The sequence below is a fragment of the Carcharodon carcharias genome, chromosome 14 (assembly GCF_017639515.1).
Source record: "Carcharodon carcharias isolate sCarCar2 chromosome 14, sCarCar2.pri, whole genome shotgun sequence".
NCBI lineage: Eukaryota > Metazoa > Chordata > Chondrichthyes > Lamniformes > Lamnidae > Carcharodon > Carcharodon carcharias.
The window spans coordinates 111,530,714-111,547,245 of NC_054480.1; the positions used below are offsets into that span (position 1 = coordinate 111,530,714).

Sequence of the window (16,532 nt, forward strand, 5' to 3'; positions counted from 1 at the left end):
GATGCTAGAAGCATAGGTTTCATTCACTGCTTGCTCAGCCTGCTGAAGCTTGCCATCTGGACCCACACATGACAAACCTGATCAAGCTTTTCAATGAAATAATGGGGAGGGTTGATGAAAGTAGTGCCATTGATATTGTGTATATGGACTTTCAAAAGGCATAAAATGCCACATAATAGACTTGTTGGCAAAATCAAAACCCATAGTTTATAAACGGGGCAGTGGCAGCATGGATACAAAATTGGCTAAGAGACAAGAAGTGGAGGGTAGTGGTAAATAGTTGTTTTTCACACTGGCAGGATGTACACAGTATTGACCCCTAGGGTTGATCACTGTTCTTTTTTATGTATATTAATGACCTGAACTTGGGTATAAACAGCAAAATGTCAAAGTCTGCACATGATGTAATACTTAGAAAGTAGTAAATAGTTAAGAGGATATATAAGATCAGATGAGGTAACCAGACAGACTGCTGAAAAGGGAAGACACACGGCCGATGAAGTTTAATGTAATGAAATGCAATGCATTTTGGAAGGAATAATGAGAATGATATAAACTAAACGGTACAATTTTAAAAGGGGTACAGGAAAAGAGAGACTTTTCTTTTGGTATCCATAGACACAGCTTTGAAGCTGGTTGGACAAGTTGATAAACATACAGGATCTTGGGCTTTATGAATAGAGATATAGGGCAGAATTTTCCCAGAATTGCACTAAGCGCAGTAGTGGGTGGGTAAAATGGAGTCCTACCTGCCAACCAAAATGGCAGGTTTTCACACCATATTTTCCCGAGCCCGCCTCATTATTTATGCACTCTCTAGAAACACGCCATTTTCATGGTGGGCGGGCTCTCATTCACTTGCTTGCCATCACCCCACTGTTCCATCACATCAGCTGCCATCTTTAAAAGACAGCCACCAGCAAAACGCTCATCACCACCAGCTCACCACTACTGTCCTAGAGACATGGCCAACAAAGGCAAAAAGACTGCAGCCCCCTTCTTCAACTATGGGTTCCTTGAGCGCCAGTTGGATGCTGTGGAGGCCCGATGGGATTTGCTCTACTCCCGCTCTGGCCACAGGATGGATAGCAATGTCATCAACCCGGCTTGGGAGGCGTTAGCAGTGGTGGTCAGCGTGAATGCCCTGTGGAGGAGGACAGCCACCGAGTGCCGCAAAAGAATGAATGATCTTCTCCGTTCCGCCAGGGTAAGTCACTCTTTTCATCACTCCCAACTCTCACAAACCGATCACACATCCACAGGGCTTTCACTCACTGCCAATACAAGGGACTCCTTCAGACACACCGTCATTGTCCATAGCACCACTCACCATCCACACATGCCAGGCATATCTATCATCTAGCCCGGCAGGCATCCTGATACACTGTCCCCATCTCTACCCATGCAGGACAAATAGGTTCATGACAGGAGGGAAAGGTCACAGACAAGTGGAGGGATGCTGGATATCAAAGTTCCGACAGAATTTGAAAACAAAGCCATCCAGCTGGCCGGTGATGACCGGGACTGGTCAATGAGGTCAGCACTGCTCTACCAAGTGAGGATCCAGCAGCGCAACCTCTATCAGATGACCATGCTGTGAGTAATGTATCCTGTTTCAGAGGCCATTGCCATGCACTAATTATCTTCCCTTACTTTTGCGGGCACATCTGTCAAACATCCGACAGAATCCAATCAACTTCCAAAGAAACCTCTGAAGAGGAATCTGAAGGCACCCTCCCTGAAGTCCCGTCACAGCGCTCAACCACACCCTCCACCAGTGCAGAGACACACACCTTGGTGGGACCTAGCTTTAGAGTAGCCTCGGGATCACAATCTGGTGAACACATTACACTTTCTGATCCACAGCGGGCAGAGGCAGGGACTTTCCAGGTCACTGGCACTGAGAAGATGGCTGGAGGCCAGAACATTGTTGAGCCCAAGTCAGATGATGAGCCTCTGGACTCGGTCATGTCACAGTTGCTGGAGCTGCAAAGGTAAGGTAGGGAATGACAGGAAGGGATGGCCCCTGCACTCCTCAGATTGCAAGGCACAATGGAAGAGTCCGTCCATCTTCAGGCTGAGGTGATAGTGCCAGCATTGAGGTCAACACTGTCAGGATGGCGGCTGCCATGGAGACCTTGGTCCAGGACGTCACTCCTGTACTACTGCGCAGGCTTAACTCCATTGCTGATGCCATAATTGGCCTCCAACTGTCTGTACGTGAGAGGGGTGCTGGGCAGCTCGATCACACTCCAGCTACCCCTTCTACTCACGAAGTCAGCCAGGGGCCCTTGGGTACCCATAGGGAGGAGGATCAGCAGGTGCACACTCTCGGACCATCCACCCAGGTGACTCAGGGAGTGACCCGTCCATCTGACACCCTTCTTCCTGTGATCTCCGCAGATCCAGCTTCACAGCCGGAGGAGTGTGCCACTGCCACACAGCAGGACCTCGAAAGCAGGCCAGGGTTCTCCAAGTATCGGCCCTCCAAATGACACCGACCAAAGTCATCACAGACATGGCGTCACAGTCATCTGTCTGCCTCCACCTCCACTGTGGATGTCCGGGGAATACCAAGACATAGCCGCAGGGTTAGGAAAGTTAGGTAAAAGTAGTTGCACAGCCTAGCCATGGTTGTTAATCATTTGGACATAATCACTATTGTCAATAAACTCCCAAGAATGTCACCCTGTGGCTCCTTGTTCTGATGAGCAGTGCTCTTGTCACTCAGATGTGAAACCTTTCTGCACAAGATAAAAGGCAGGTGTCTCAGTCCAGAGCCTCTTCCCTGTGCTCTGTGCGGCCTTTAGGCCACAGTGATGGTCCGGCCTCACACTCTCTGGAAACATTACTGATGCCTGCACCTTAGCAGTGCTGATCATTGCTACCAGAATGTAGTGGGCAGGCGCCATAGAGTTCTCTCATACTCTCTGTGTGCTCTCAGAAAATTTAAGGTGGGGCTGGCCCCCATCACACCAGCATCTGCGACCAGTGATGCTGTGCATCAGCTCCTGAAGGGCTGAGGTGCTGATGGTGGGTGCAGCATCAGATGCATCTAAAGTTTCATGGCTGCATCTCTGAGATGGCCCGGATCATGGAGTGCAAGCGAGTTGCCCTCGGCCAGACAGGAGTCTGGCATTCTCAGAGACCATGTGAAGATCTATGGAAAGTCCTCACTACATGTTGTCATCATCCTTCTGCGATCGAGTGACCATTAAGGCCACCACTGCATCTCCATGACAGGAGCATTGTCTCAGAGGGTATTGGTGCTGTGATAAACCAGACTGGAGCCAAACGTTCATAACTGCAATTTGAGGATCTACAGGGGACACCTCTCTGCATGTCATCATCATCCTCCAAAAATCTGGCAGCTATGAGGGCCTTCCAAGTGCACCTGCCTCGTGTAGCTGGTGCGAGAGCCTCATCCACATCGTCGTTACCACCGAGGATCCATCACCCTCATCCCCATCGATGTCCTCCTCATTGGAGGAAATGTGCAGCTCCTCCATCTCCTCTTCAGCCAGCTCCTCATCCTGTTGCAGCACCAGATTGTAAAGGGTGCAGCAGACGACGACGAAGCGTGATACCCTCTGCAAACTGTATTGCAGGGCTCCACCAGACTGGTTCAGGCACCGGAACCACATCTTCAGCATCCTGATGGTCAGCTCCACTAAGCTGCGAGCTGCTGCATGAGCCTCATTATAACGTCGCTCTCCTGCAGTCTGAGGCTGCCACACGGGTGTCATCAGTCACGGCCTCTGCGGGTAGCTCTTGTCCCCTGCAGCCTCTGTGGACCCTGGAAGACTGCAGGGATCTGCGAGCGACTCAGGATGTAGGCGTTGTGCACAATCCCTGGAAACTGTATGCATACCTGCAGGATGCATTTCTTGTGGGTGCACATGTTCAATGATGTGAGATCAGGGCGAAAACAATGGCCCTTGCATCCTGGCTGTCCCGGTCCCTGGCAAAATGCACAAAGTTGTGTGCCAAGGAGAAGCTGGCGTCCGTGACCTCATGGATGCATTTGTGGATGGCGGATTGTGAAATCCCACAGAGGTCACCTGTAGAGCCCTGAAAGGAGCAACTGGCATAGAAATTGAGTGCCATGGTCACTTTCACATCACTGGCAGTGGATACCCTCCATGTCCCCGTGGCACCAATTCCTGCAGTAAGTGACGGATGTGAGCGACCAGGTCCCTAGACATGGACAGTCATCGGTGACACTGGTTCTCAGTCATCTACAGGAATGGCAGGTGGCGTCTATAGATCCTGGGTGTCGCCTGGCACCGGCCAGCTACGGCTCGCTGTCGCTCCTGGGCAGAGTATGCGTGAGCCCCTGCTGCCCCTTCTTCATGAGGTTGCTGCTCCTGCCTTTGCGCAGCCGGGAGCCTCAGTCATTCTCTCCTCCGTCTTCTACGGTCTCTGTAGGCTATCAGGCATACAGCTAGGTCACCAGCATCCATGATCCTGATGTGGTCCTCCTGCAGCATGAAAGGGAGAGAGACATGGTTATCATGACTGTACTTAGCAACTTTCCTGGCCCTGTGTGACTGCCCCTTAATGCTTCCCGGAGAGTGCTGGTCACCCCTCGGATGGCCAGAGATCAGTGCGCTGCATGGCTGCCCTGTCAGCCTGTGACATGGAGGACACTGATCCAAACCAATTTGCTGAGATTGAAAGGGGCTGTGAGTGCCTCCAGCAGTGATTGCTACAAGGCCAGCATTGGCGAGGAGATTGTACAATGTGTGCAGTCCAACTGCTCCGTGGTCCATTAAAGTGGTGGAGGTGGAGGACTTGAAGTCTGTGCCGGAGGTGTGTGGCGGGGGGGGGGGAGAGGGTAACGTATGGAGTGCTTGGTGACCCTTTGGTGCCTCCGACTTGCTTGCATGAGTGGACAGGCTAGGAGCCTGACCCCAATCATATCACTGTGGCTGCGCCTGATCTGTCTTAGTTGCAGAGGCATGGTCAGTTTATACAGGGGTCCCTAATGCGTAACCACTCCCCTCACTTACCCTGCTCCCCACCACGACCACCAGTGCCAGGGCAGCACTTGACCCCAAACCACCCCCCCACCCCGTCCTCAGCAATCGCCTCCGGAGCCAGCCATCCCCCTCCAACCAACCACCCCCACCCCCCCCTACCGATGCCCCTGAGGCCTGTAAACAACGGGCGAAACAACGGGTAAAGAATGCTCCTGCTCACTCACCTCAGTTCCCCCAAAGTGAAGGCTGCCAAGTGCATGTCGCCTGTGTGCTGTTGTGAAACATGTCGGCGTGCTTTCCCACCGATGTGGACGGATGATACGGCGGATTCCGAGAGCCTGGCGGGATGGACTTTTAATTATATGCTAATATATTACAGTTAGCTCCCCGCCGACCGAGGCGGGAATCGTGGCCTGCCGTTGGCGGGCTGAGCGGACAATCACAACCTGCCTTCACATTGTCATGAAGCAGGTCACGCCATATTTTTGCGCACGCTATCTATCACGGCCGACGCCAGTGGGCTCAGAAAATTCCGCCCTAGAGTACCAAAGCAAAGAAGCCAAGCAATTCTGGGCACCGCACTTTAATGTGAGGGCCATGGAGAGGATGCAGAGGAGATGTGCTAGAATAGTACCAGCTACATGGGAAGACTAAAGAAACTGAGGTCAGTAGAGCAGAGAAGGTTACAGGGAGACTCAACAGAGGTGTTCAAAATTATGAAAGATTTTGATAGAGGAGACAGGAAAAAACTATTTCCGCCAGCAGAAGCAAATGACACAGATTTAAGATAATTAGCAAAAAACAAAACAACACGGGGGAAGATGAGAATTTTCTTTACGCAGGAAGTCCTCATGCTGTGGAATGCACCGTCTGAAAGGGCGGCAGGACCAGATTCAATAGTACCTTTCAAAGGGAATTAGAAAATGAAAAAAATTGCAGCAGTATGGGGAAATAGCGGAGGAATGGGACTAATCTGATAGCTCTTTTAAATTGCTGGCTCTGGCACAATGAGCCAAATTGGTGCTGTAAGATTCTATTAAATTTGTCATCTGTGAAAGATATGGAATCATATTCCAGCATGAGTCAGCATCTAATGATAATTCTGAGCAAAAACTCTATCGATCCCACTAAAATTACACCATTGGTTAACTAAACATGGAAGAAGATAGTCATGGAAGTTTTGTGGTCGTGGTATTCTCTTCAGAGTCCTTGGTGGCAAGGGATGAAAACTGCAGAAAGTGGAGATGTGTGGAAACAATGCTATCTGTAACCTAATAGCACCAAAGAGAAGGATTTTAATTCATGCCACAATAACCATTTCAACACTTAGTTAATGACCACAATAGATGATGGGATGAAGAAAAGAACCATTCCGTGAGATTATCATCATATTATTACTCCATTGCCAAAACTGGCAAACATTTTTGTGCTTTTTGGGGCTTATATTTTATCCATCATCAGAAGGCTGTTGATTATGTTGGTTCTGTACTTACCTTATTATAAAGCATCTCATCGGCAGCTGGTGCATCTAAATCCACACTGTATAGGTGATCTCTGTGAATGAAACAAGAGCTTCATTAGCTTGTGGAAGAACTAATACAATATTTACATCTGATTACTAATGCTGCATTAGACAGACTTTGGAAGCATTCTAATATGCAGAGCTCTATAACCCCAAAGTAATGGTTAACATGTCCTCATTTGACAGCTAACATTTCCTTCAGGATAGTAGAGCAGTTGATGGATTTTGGTCAAGGAGTAGAGAGAGAAGTTAGAAATTGTCCTTTCCACTCTGCCTTCCCACACATTTTCTCTACTTCTGCCCTGTAGGTGCTAATTCTTGATGGGGCACTGTTCTATGAATAATGGAAGCCCTTGACTTCTTACTTTGCTGCTTTTCTTCAAATGTGACTGTGAACAGTGAGTGTAGTGGGGGTCCTCGAATAAAGAGGGTATCATAAGACAGGCTCACCTTGTCCTCACCTGTTATTCAGCCTCACACTTTTCGAAAAATATTGGAAGGTGAGCAGAAATAAGAACCCAAGTTGATTTTGATGGCCCCTAATTCCAATGGCGTTGAAGCTCATGGTAGGTCTCCAACCACTGCTTAGTTGAGATTAGTTAACTCAGCATAGATTTGGGGTTGAAACTGTTTTTTCCTTGGCTGGTAGGCTCAGTAGCCCTCTGGGTAAAGGACCTCCTTACTGTGCCACTGGGAGAGACTGCGGCCCCAATATTTACAGGGAGGGAGCAAGGGTATTTGTCCACTTGCAATCGTGAAGGGGTGAAAATTGACAAAGATCACAAGTAAGTGGGAAGAAAATCAGACCAGCAATCAGGAGAAGTGACCAGGAAACATCACAAATTTGTGTTGGGGGTGGTTGTGGGTTGGGAATTGTGGGAGGAGCGGGGGAGGTGGGGAGGGGGTGATGTTGGACTGGCAATCAGGAAAGAGGGGAGACTAGGAGACATTGCATGTTCAGCCCCTCAAGACAGAAGATTTGCTTTGGCAGGGTGAGGAGTGGGTCAGGGTTGAGAGTGGGTGGGTGGTGGTGGAAGTACTCGCGCTCCTCCCAGCCCATAAGCAGTGCTCTCAAGCACTTACCTATTGGATCCAGCAACTCCGGATTCACTGAGCCTTGGGAAACCTGCCTTGCCAGCATTAAATTTAAGTGGATGTCAAAATGCAGAAATGGAGCCTAATTAACATATAATTATGGACCTGCATGCTCAGGGCAGCTTACTCAGATTTTCCCAAAGCAAAAACGGGTGTGATTGCAGTGGGTTGGGGTTGATTTACTGACTTATTCCCTGACCCACCACCCCCGAACCCCCACCAGACCCCACACTTTCCCGTCTTGAGGTGGTTAAAATCCTTGTTTTTGGCTCTATTTTAAAAGTATAATCCTCACATAAAAGATCTGATATGAGATTCATGCCTCTGAAAAGTTCAAAAACATTACTATTCCAAAGGTTGAAGACAAAACATAATCTCATCATTCAATTTGATTAGTATGAATCCAGTTCTGAGCATTCAGGTAACTTAATTTGGAGCTACTATTTTAGTTTTGGGCTGGTTGGGGTTTAGAAATTGGTTTTTCATCTCTGGAACCTGGGTTCAAATTTCACCTAGGTTATGTAAGGTTCCTATGTAAATTGAACTTCAAAAGTATCAAACCACTTCTTAGTAAGAGGTAGCTCGCATCACCAAACAGCATGAAGCACCCTTACCCTGTCCAACTCTTCCAAGTCAAATATAACTGTTAGATGCTGAGTAAAGTACCCTCTGCAATGTCCCATCAAAAACTCCCTGGCCAGATTGATCATAATTAGATGATTAAGAAAGTTCCTGCTAATCTTGGCCTAAATAGCCAAGTGGTTATGGTACTGGGTTTGTAAGCCCAAGATCGAGAGTTCAAATCTCACAATGGCAAACTATGAAACAATGTAACTTCATCTGAAACAGATGGAAATGGGTTCTTTGCTGGGCCTAAATAGCCAAGTGGTTATGGTACTGGGTTTGTAACCCTAAGATTAAGAGATCAAGAGTTCAAATCTCACAATGGCAAACTATGAAACAATGTAACTTCATCTGAAACAGGTTTACTCAAAAGAGTATCAAGAATTCAAATCTCACAATGGTAAACTATGAAACAATGTAACTTCATCTGAATAGGAACAGATGGAAACGTGTTTGTACTCGAAAGAGTTACAATGCAAATTAGCTCCAACTGGAGAAGGGCACCCTCTCTGAACATGTGACATTTTCTATACCAGGCTGCTTCTGTGTGAGATTGCCCTTTTGTTGTTGAATTGTTTTGTTTTGTGCTGCAAGCCCATGTAGGAACTAGATGCTTAATAATTGCCACCTCTCAACTCTGCATCTGGATTTCAGGCACAGCAGGAACAAAATTATTTTTCTGGTCTTTCAGTGGCCAGTTTTTGAATGTTTTAAGAAAATGTGACCTGCTTGCATTATCTGTTTCTTTACATGTGTTTTGATAGTAAAGTATGTCACATTAAATATTGAAAAGCTATCCCAATTGCAGATAGTTAGAAGTGCTGCATCTGATGTGCAGGAACGATAATTAAACTTCCAGACTGAATATTGAGTTCAACAATTTTAGATCATGAACTCCCTCCTCCATCCCCACCCACTTTCCGATTCCCCCAACCCTCTTTTTTTTCCAATAATTTATATAGATTTTTCTTTTCCCACCTACTTCCATTATTTTTAAATGTATTCCCATTCATTGTTTTATCTCTACCTTTTAGCCTTTTTTGATTCCTTCGCCCCACCCCACCCCCACTAGAGCTATCTGTACCTTGCTTGTCCTGCTTTCTACCCTTAATTAGCATGTTCCTTAGATAATATCACCACCTTCAACACCTCTTTGTTCTTTTGTCTGTGACATCTTTTTGTTATCTCCACCTATCACTGGCTCTCTATCCAGCTCTACTTGTCCCACCGACACCACCCCCCCCCCCCCACCTTAAGCTGGACCAGTTTATATTTCACCTCTCTTCTATTTTTACTTAGTTCTGTTGAAGGGTCATTCGGACTCAAAACATTAACTGTGCCCCTCTCTGCAGATGCTGCCAGACCTGCTGAGTTTATCCAGGTATTTTTGTTTTTGTTTTTGATAATTAAATTGTAATCTCTAAGGCTTGAAGAAGAAATCTATGGGTGAGGCTTTGATGTTTCCTAGGCCCCTGATTGTTACTGGCAGCTTATGCCAATTTTAATTTTGAGCGCATTCTTATAAAGTCAGGAGGATTCTTCAACATTTTTTGACATTGGCAAAATGGGCACAACCTTGAGTATGATTTTGGGGCTTACTCAGGGATGAAAATCCAGGCCATCACAGGTTAAAGTGGAGCTCTGTGAATGCTCAGAGCTGGAATGGATGGCTGGTCTAATTGCAGTCATCAGATATCCTGAAAGCCCTGACACACAGCAGCCTGAATCCCAGGCCCAAGAGTCTGAAAGTTACTGCACAGGATGCTAAAAACAAAAAAACTGCGGATGCTGGAAATCCAAAACAAAAACAGAATTACCTGGAAAAACTCAGCAGGTCTGGCAGCATCGGCGGAGAAGAAAAGAGTTGACGTTTCGAGTCCTCATGACCCTTCGACAGAACTTGCGTTCGAGTCCAAGAAAGAGTTGAAATATAAGCTGGTTTAAGGTGTGTGTGTGGGGGGCGGAGAGATAGAGAGACAAAGAGGTGGAGGGGGGGGTGGGGGTGTGTGGTTGTAGGGACAAACAAGCAGTGATAGAAGCAGATCATCAAAAGATGTCAACGACAATAGTACAATAGAACACATAGGTGTTAAAATTAAAGTTGGTGATATTATCTAAACAAATGTGCTAATTAAGAATGGATGGTAGGGCACTCAAGGTATAGCTCTAGTGGGTTTTTTTTATATATAATGGAAATAGGTGGGAAAAGGAAAATCTTTACAATTTATTGGAAAAAAAAAGGGAAGGGGGAAACAGAAAGGGGGTGGTGATGGGGGAGGGAGCTTACGACTTAAAGTTGTTGAATTCAATATTCAGTCCAGAAGGCTGTAAAGTCCCTAGTCGGAAGATGAGGTGTTGTTCCTCCAGTTTGCGTTGGGCTTCACTGGAACAATGCAGCAAGCCAAGGACAGACATGTGGGCAAGAGAGCAGGGTGGAGTGTTGAAATGGCAAGCGACAGGCAGGTTTGGGTCATTCTTGCGGACAGACCGCAGGTGTTCTGCAAAGCGGTCGCCCAGTTTACGTTTGGTCTCTCCAATGTAGAGGAGACCACATTGGGAGCAACGGATGCAGTAGACTAAGTTGGGGGAAATGCAAGTGAAATGCTGCTTCACTTGAAAGGAGTGTTTGCGTCCTTGGACGGTGAGGAGAGAGGAAGTGAAGGGGCAGGTGTTGCATTTTTCGCGTGGGCATGGGGTGGTGCCATAGGAGGGGGTTGAAGAGTAGGGGGTGATGGAGGAGTGGACCAGGGTGTCCCGGAGGGAGCGATCCCTCCGGAATGCCGATAAGGGGGGTGAAGGGAAGATGTGTTTGGTGGTGGCATCATGTTGGAGTTGGCGGAAATGGCGGAGGATGATCCTTTGAATGCGGAGGCTGGTGGGGTGATCAGCGAGGACAAGGGGGACCCTATCATGTTTCTGGGAGGGAGGAGAAGGCGTGAGGGCGGATGTGCGGGAGATGGGCCGGACACGGTTGAGGGCCCTGTCAACGACCGTGGGTGGAAAACCTCGGTTAAGGAAGAAGGAGGACATGTCAGAGGAACTGTTTTTGAATGTAGCATCATCGGAACAGATGCGACGGAGGCGAAGGAATTGAGAGAATGGGATGGAGTCCTTACAGGAAGCAGGGTGTGAGGAGCTGTAGTCGAGATAGCTGTGGGAGTCGGTGGGTTTGTAATGGATATTGGTGGACAGTCTATCACCAGAGATTGAGACAGAGAGGTCAAGGAAGGGAAGGGAAGTGTCAGAGATGGACCACGTGAAAATGATGGAGGGGTGGAGATTGGAAGCAAAATTAATAAATTTTTCCAAGTCCTGACGAGAGCATGAAGCGGCACCGAAGTAATCATCGATGTACCGGAGAAAGAGTTGTGGAAGGGGGCCGGAGTAGGACTGCAACAAGGAATGTTCCACATACCCCATAAAGAGACAAGCATAGCTGGGGCCCATGCGGGTACCCATAGCCACACCTTTTATTTGGAGGAAGTGAGAGGAGTTGAAGGAGAAATTGTTCAGTGTGAGAACAAGTTCAGCCAGACGGAGGAGAGTAGTGGTGGATGGGGATTGTTCGGGCCTCTGTTCGAGGAAGAAGCTAAGGGCCCTCAGACCATCCTGGTGGGGGATGGAGGTGTAGAGGGATTTGACGTCAATGGTGAAGAGTAAGCGGGTGGGGCCAGGGAACTGGAAATTGTTGATGTGACGTAAGGTGTCAGAGGAATCACGGATGTAGGTGGGAAGGGACTGGACAAGGGGAGAGAGAAGGGAGTCAAGATAACGAGAAATGAGTTCTGTGGGGCAGGAGCAAGCTGAGACGATCGGTCTACCGGGGCAGTTCTGTTTGTGGATTTTGGGTAAGAGATAGAAGCGGGCCGTCCGAGGTTGGGCGACTATCAGGTTGGAAGCTGTGGGAGGGAGATCCCCAGAGGAGATGAGGTCAGTGACAGTCCTGGAAACAATGGCTTGATGTTCAGTGGTGGGGTCATGGTCCAGGGAGAGGTAGGAGGAAGTGTCTGCGAGTTGACGCTCAGCCTCCGCGAGGTAGAGGTCAGTGCCCCAGACAACAACAGCACCACCCTTGTCAGCAGGTTTGATGACAATGTCAGGGTTGGACCTGAGAGAATGGAGTGCAGTAAGTTCAGAGAGAGACAGGTTAGAATGGGTGAGAGGAGCAGAGAAATTGAGACGACTAATGTCGCGCCGACAGTTCTCAATGAAAAGATCGAGAGAAGGTAAGAATCCAAAGGGAGGGGTCCAGGTGGAGGGAGAATGGTCCCTGGACCATGACCCCACCACTGAACATCAAGCCATTGTTTCCAGGACTGTCACTGACCTCATCTCCTCTGGGGATCTCCCTCCCACAGCTTCCAACCTGATAGTCGCCCAACCTCGGACGGCCCGCTTCTATCTCTTACCCAAAATCCACAAACAGAACTGCCCCGGTAGACCGATCGTCTCAGCTTGCTCCTGCCCCACAGAACTCATTTCTCGTTATCTTGACTCCCTTCTCTCTCCCCTTGTCCAGTCCCTTCCCACCTACATCCGTGATTCCTCTGACACCTTACGTCACATCAACAATTTCCAGTTCCCTGGCCCCAACCGCTTACTCTTCACCATGGACGTCCAATCCCTCTACACCTCCATCCCCCACCAGGATGGTCTGAGGGCCCTTAGCTTCTTCCTCGAACAGAGGCCCGAACAATCCCCATCCACCACTACTCTCCTCCGTCTGGCTGAACTTGTTCTCACACTGAACAATTTCTCCTTCAACTCCTCTCACTTCCTCCAAATAAAAGGTGTGGCTATGGGTACCCGCATGGGCCCCAGCTATGCTTGTCTCTTTATGGGGTATGTGGAACATTCCTTGTTGCAGTCCTACTCCGGCCCCCTTCCACAACTCTTTCTCCGGTACATCGATGATTACTTCGGTGCCGCTTCATGCTCTCGTCAGGACTTGGAAAAATTTATTAATTTTGCTTCCAATCTCCACCCCTCCATCATTTTCACGTGGTCCATCTCTGACACTTCCCTTCCCTTCCTTGACCTCTCTGTCTCAATCTCTGGTGATAGACTGTCCACCAATATCCATTACAAACCCACCGACTCCCACAGCTATCTCGACTACAGCTCCTCACACCCTGCTTCCTGTAAGGACTCCATCCCATTCTCTCAATTCCTTCGCCTCCGTCGCATCTGTTCCGATGATGCTACATTCAAAAACAGTTCCTCTGACATGTCCTCCTTCTTCCTTAACCGAGGTTTTCCACCCACGGTCGTTGACAGGGCCCTCAACCGTGTCCGGCCCATCTCCCGCACATCCGCCCTCACGCCTTCTCCTCCCTCCCAGAAACATGATAGGGTCCCCCTTGTCCTCACTTATCACCCCACCAGCCTCCGCATTCAAAGGATCATCCTCCGCCATTTCCGCCAACTCCAGCATGATGCCACCACCAAACACATCTTCCCTTCACCCCCCTTATCGGCATTCCGTAGGTATCGCTCCCTCCGGGACACCCTGGTCCACTCCTCCATCACCCCCTACTCCTCAACCCCCTCCTATGGCACCACCCCATGCCCACGCGAAAAATGCAACACCTGCCCCTTCACTTCCTCTCTCCTCACCGTCCAAGGACGCAAACACTCCTTTCAAGTGAAGCAGCATTTCACTTGCATTTCCCCCAACTTAGTCTACTGCATCCGTTGCTCCCAATGTGGTCTCCTCTACATTGGAGAGACTAAACGTAAACTGGGCGACCGCTTTGCAGAACACCTGCGGTCTGTCCGCAAGAATGACCCAAACCTGCCTGTCGCTTGCCATTTCAACACTCCACCCTGCTCTCTTGCCCACATGTCTGTCCTTGGCTTGCTGCATTGTTCCAGTGAAGCCCAACGCAAACTGGAGGAACAACACCTCATCTTCCGACTAGGGACTTTACAGCCTTCTGGACTGAATATTGAATTCAACAACTTTAAGTCGTAAGCTCCCTCCCCCATCACCACCCCCTTTCTGTTTCCCCCTTCCCTTTTTTTTTCCAATAAATTGTAAAGATTTTCCTTTTCCCACCTATTTCCATTATATATAAAAAAAACCCACTAGAGCTATACCTTGAGTGCCCTACCATCCATTCTTAATTAGCACATTTGTTTAGATAATATCACCAACTTTAATTTTAACACCTATGTGTTCTATTGTACTATTGTCGTTGACATCTTTTGATGATCTGCTTCTATCACTGCTTGTTTGTCCCTACAACCACACACCCCCACCCCCCCCTCCACCTCTTTGTCTCTCTATCTCTCCGCCCCCCACACACACACCTTAAACCAGCTTATATTTCAACTCTTTCTTGGACTCGAACGCAAGTTCTGTCGAAGGGTCATGAGGACTCGAAACGTCAACTCTTTTCTTCTCCGCCGATGCTGCCAGACCTGCTGAGTTTTTCCAGGTAATTCTGTTTTTGCACAGGATGCTGTCTGTTTCTACTGTTACCAGAATTGTAGCCTGGTCTTCAGTGGAGGAAGAAACACTGACTGGTTCCTGACCACTTCTTAAGTGGGTGTTGTTGCAGATTCCAGTAAAGCTGACAATTGATGCCTGCAATGGTGAGAAAACTTCCCTGATGCTAACGAAGGCAGTTGCATAGAGAGTCACAACAGTTCATTGACATTCTTGAAGATTGACTACAGAGGCTGTGTGTAGTTGCAATGTTCCTTGAACATCCTCCTTCTGATGTGAGTACTCCTGAATTTTGGTTCCTGCTGCTCTGAAATTCTGCGTATTCTTTTCCTCAGCCTCCGCTGGGAAGATGGCTTATCCTCATCCGCTCTTCTTCCTCTGTGCAAAGAGAGAGTTGCTGTGTGTTACCATTTCTTCCCTCATCAACTCATTTAATTTCTTGTGGTACTGGCCTGCTGTCTCTGTGATGACAGGGTAAGTGTTTAGTACCAGTGCCAATTGCCATGAGACACCTTTTTCAGCCTTCATCTGGCAATCTCTCTTTCTCTTTCCCCTTCAATAAATCTCCATGAGGATAATTTAACCTCACTGAAATTGTGCTTTCTTCTGTTATTCTCCTTTGCCCAGCTCCCTTTTAGCAGCTAATTTTCCAATTAAAATGTTCTTGAAAAATGGCACGAAATCAGATGTACCATCCAGTACAGCTCTCTGGCAGTCCACTCAGCAAGCCATTTATGCTGCAAACTCCAGCTAAACTTGCCTTTTGAAAGGCTGCACTCCAATTTCCAAGCATCCTAGTATAGTATTCCTGTTTTACACCACATTTACACTGGAGAACTTCCAATCAATATTTAACTGAGCCGGCTGAATCAGTTTTGGCAGATTCTGCTGTCTAAGTATCAGCAAGTGCAACTCCACCCTCTGGCTCCAATCCAGTGCAATTTGCACGTAGAATTTTCATCCACTATACATGTTAACTAATCAAGTTACATTTGGCCTAGTTTTCAATTCAAAACCTGCCAGAAATCAATCTGCATCTTCAATTAATTCAGCGCAAAGTGTTTCCCAGAAATAACGTGCACGTGCTGCTGGCCCTGACATATAAAAATGGTATGCTGATGTCAGTTTTGGCTTAATTTGCAGCACCCTCACCTTGAAGTTAGAAGTTTGTGTGTCAATCCCTTTGCCAACTAGGACTTGAGTACCTAATCCAGACTGACACTTCAGTGGAGCACCGAGGGATTACTGCACTGTTGGAGTCGACGTCTTTTGGATAAAACGTTAAACCAAGTTCTGTCTGTCCTCTCAGGTGGACTAAAAAGATCCCATGACTTACTGAAATAAGAGCAGGGAATTTCTACCGAGTGTCTTGGCCAACAGTCTCTCAACCAACACCACCAAAAACAGGGAAACAGGCCTTTCACCTGACAGCTGTTTGTGAAACCTTGCTGTGTCCAAAATTGGCTGATGCATTTGTCTGCAAAATAACTTTGCTGTGAAGTGCTTTGGAACATCCAAAAGCAATGTCCCATCCAATTTCTCTTTGCTGTGCATGGCTTGTTTGTAGTGAACTCCTTTAATTACTGTGAAGCCGCAAATGCGCCATCTTAGAGGGAATGCTGGTTGTGCGCAGTCTGTTTGTTCCCTGTGTGGTACATTCCAGATTACTGTGCATCCATGCACCCGTGCAGTTTAGAGGGAACACTGTCGTTATGGCACTACATAAATCAAGTTCTTTCTTTAATCTGGTCTGTTTCTTGTAAAATCCCTTGCCAAATAGATGTTTTCTTCAGCCATCTCTACACTGTTGGTTTGTCTGTTTTGCATTGTATACTTGCCCAATCTGCTGTTAGAACAA

General features: G+C 47.8%; 1 protein-coding gene across 4 annotated transcripts in view; it reads right to left on the reverse strand.

Moving 5' to 3' along the window:
* sema6bb (sema domain, transmembrane domain (TM), and cytoplasmic domain, (semaphorin) 6Bb) overlaps positions 1-16,532 on the reverse strand; it is a 590,981-nt gene that overhangs the window by 249,572 nt on the left and 324,877 nt on the right. For all 4 annotated transcript variants that reach the window (XM_041204971.1, XM_041204968.1, XM_041204969.1 and 1 more), the window contains one exon: positions 6,476-6,536. In XM_041204971.1, the coding sequence (XP_041060905.1) occupies positions 6,476-6,536 (61 nt within the window). The remainder of the gene's footprint in view (positions 1-6,475; positions 6,537-16,532) is intronic.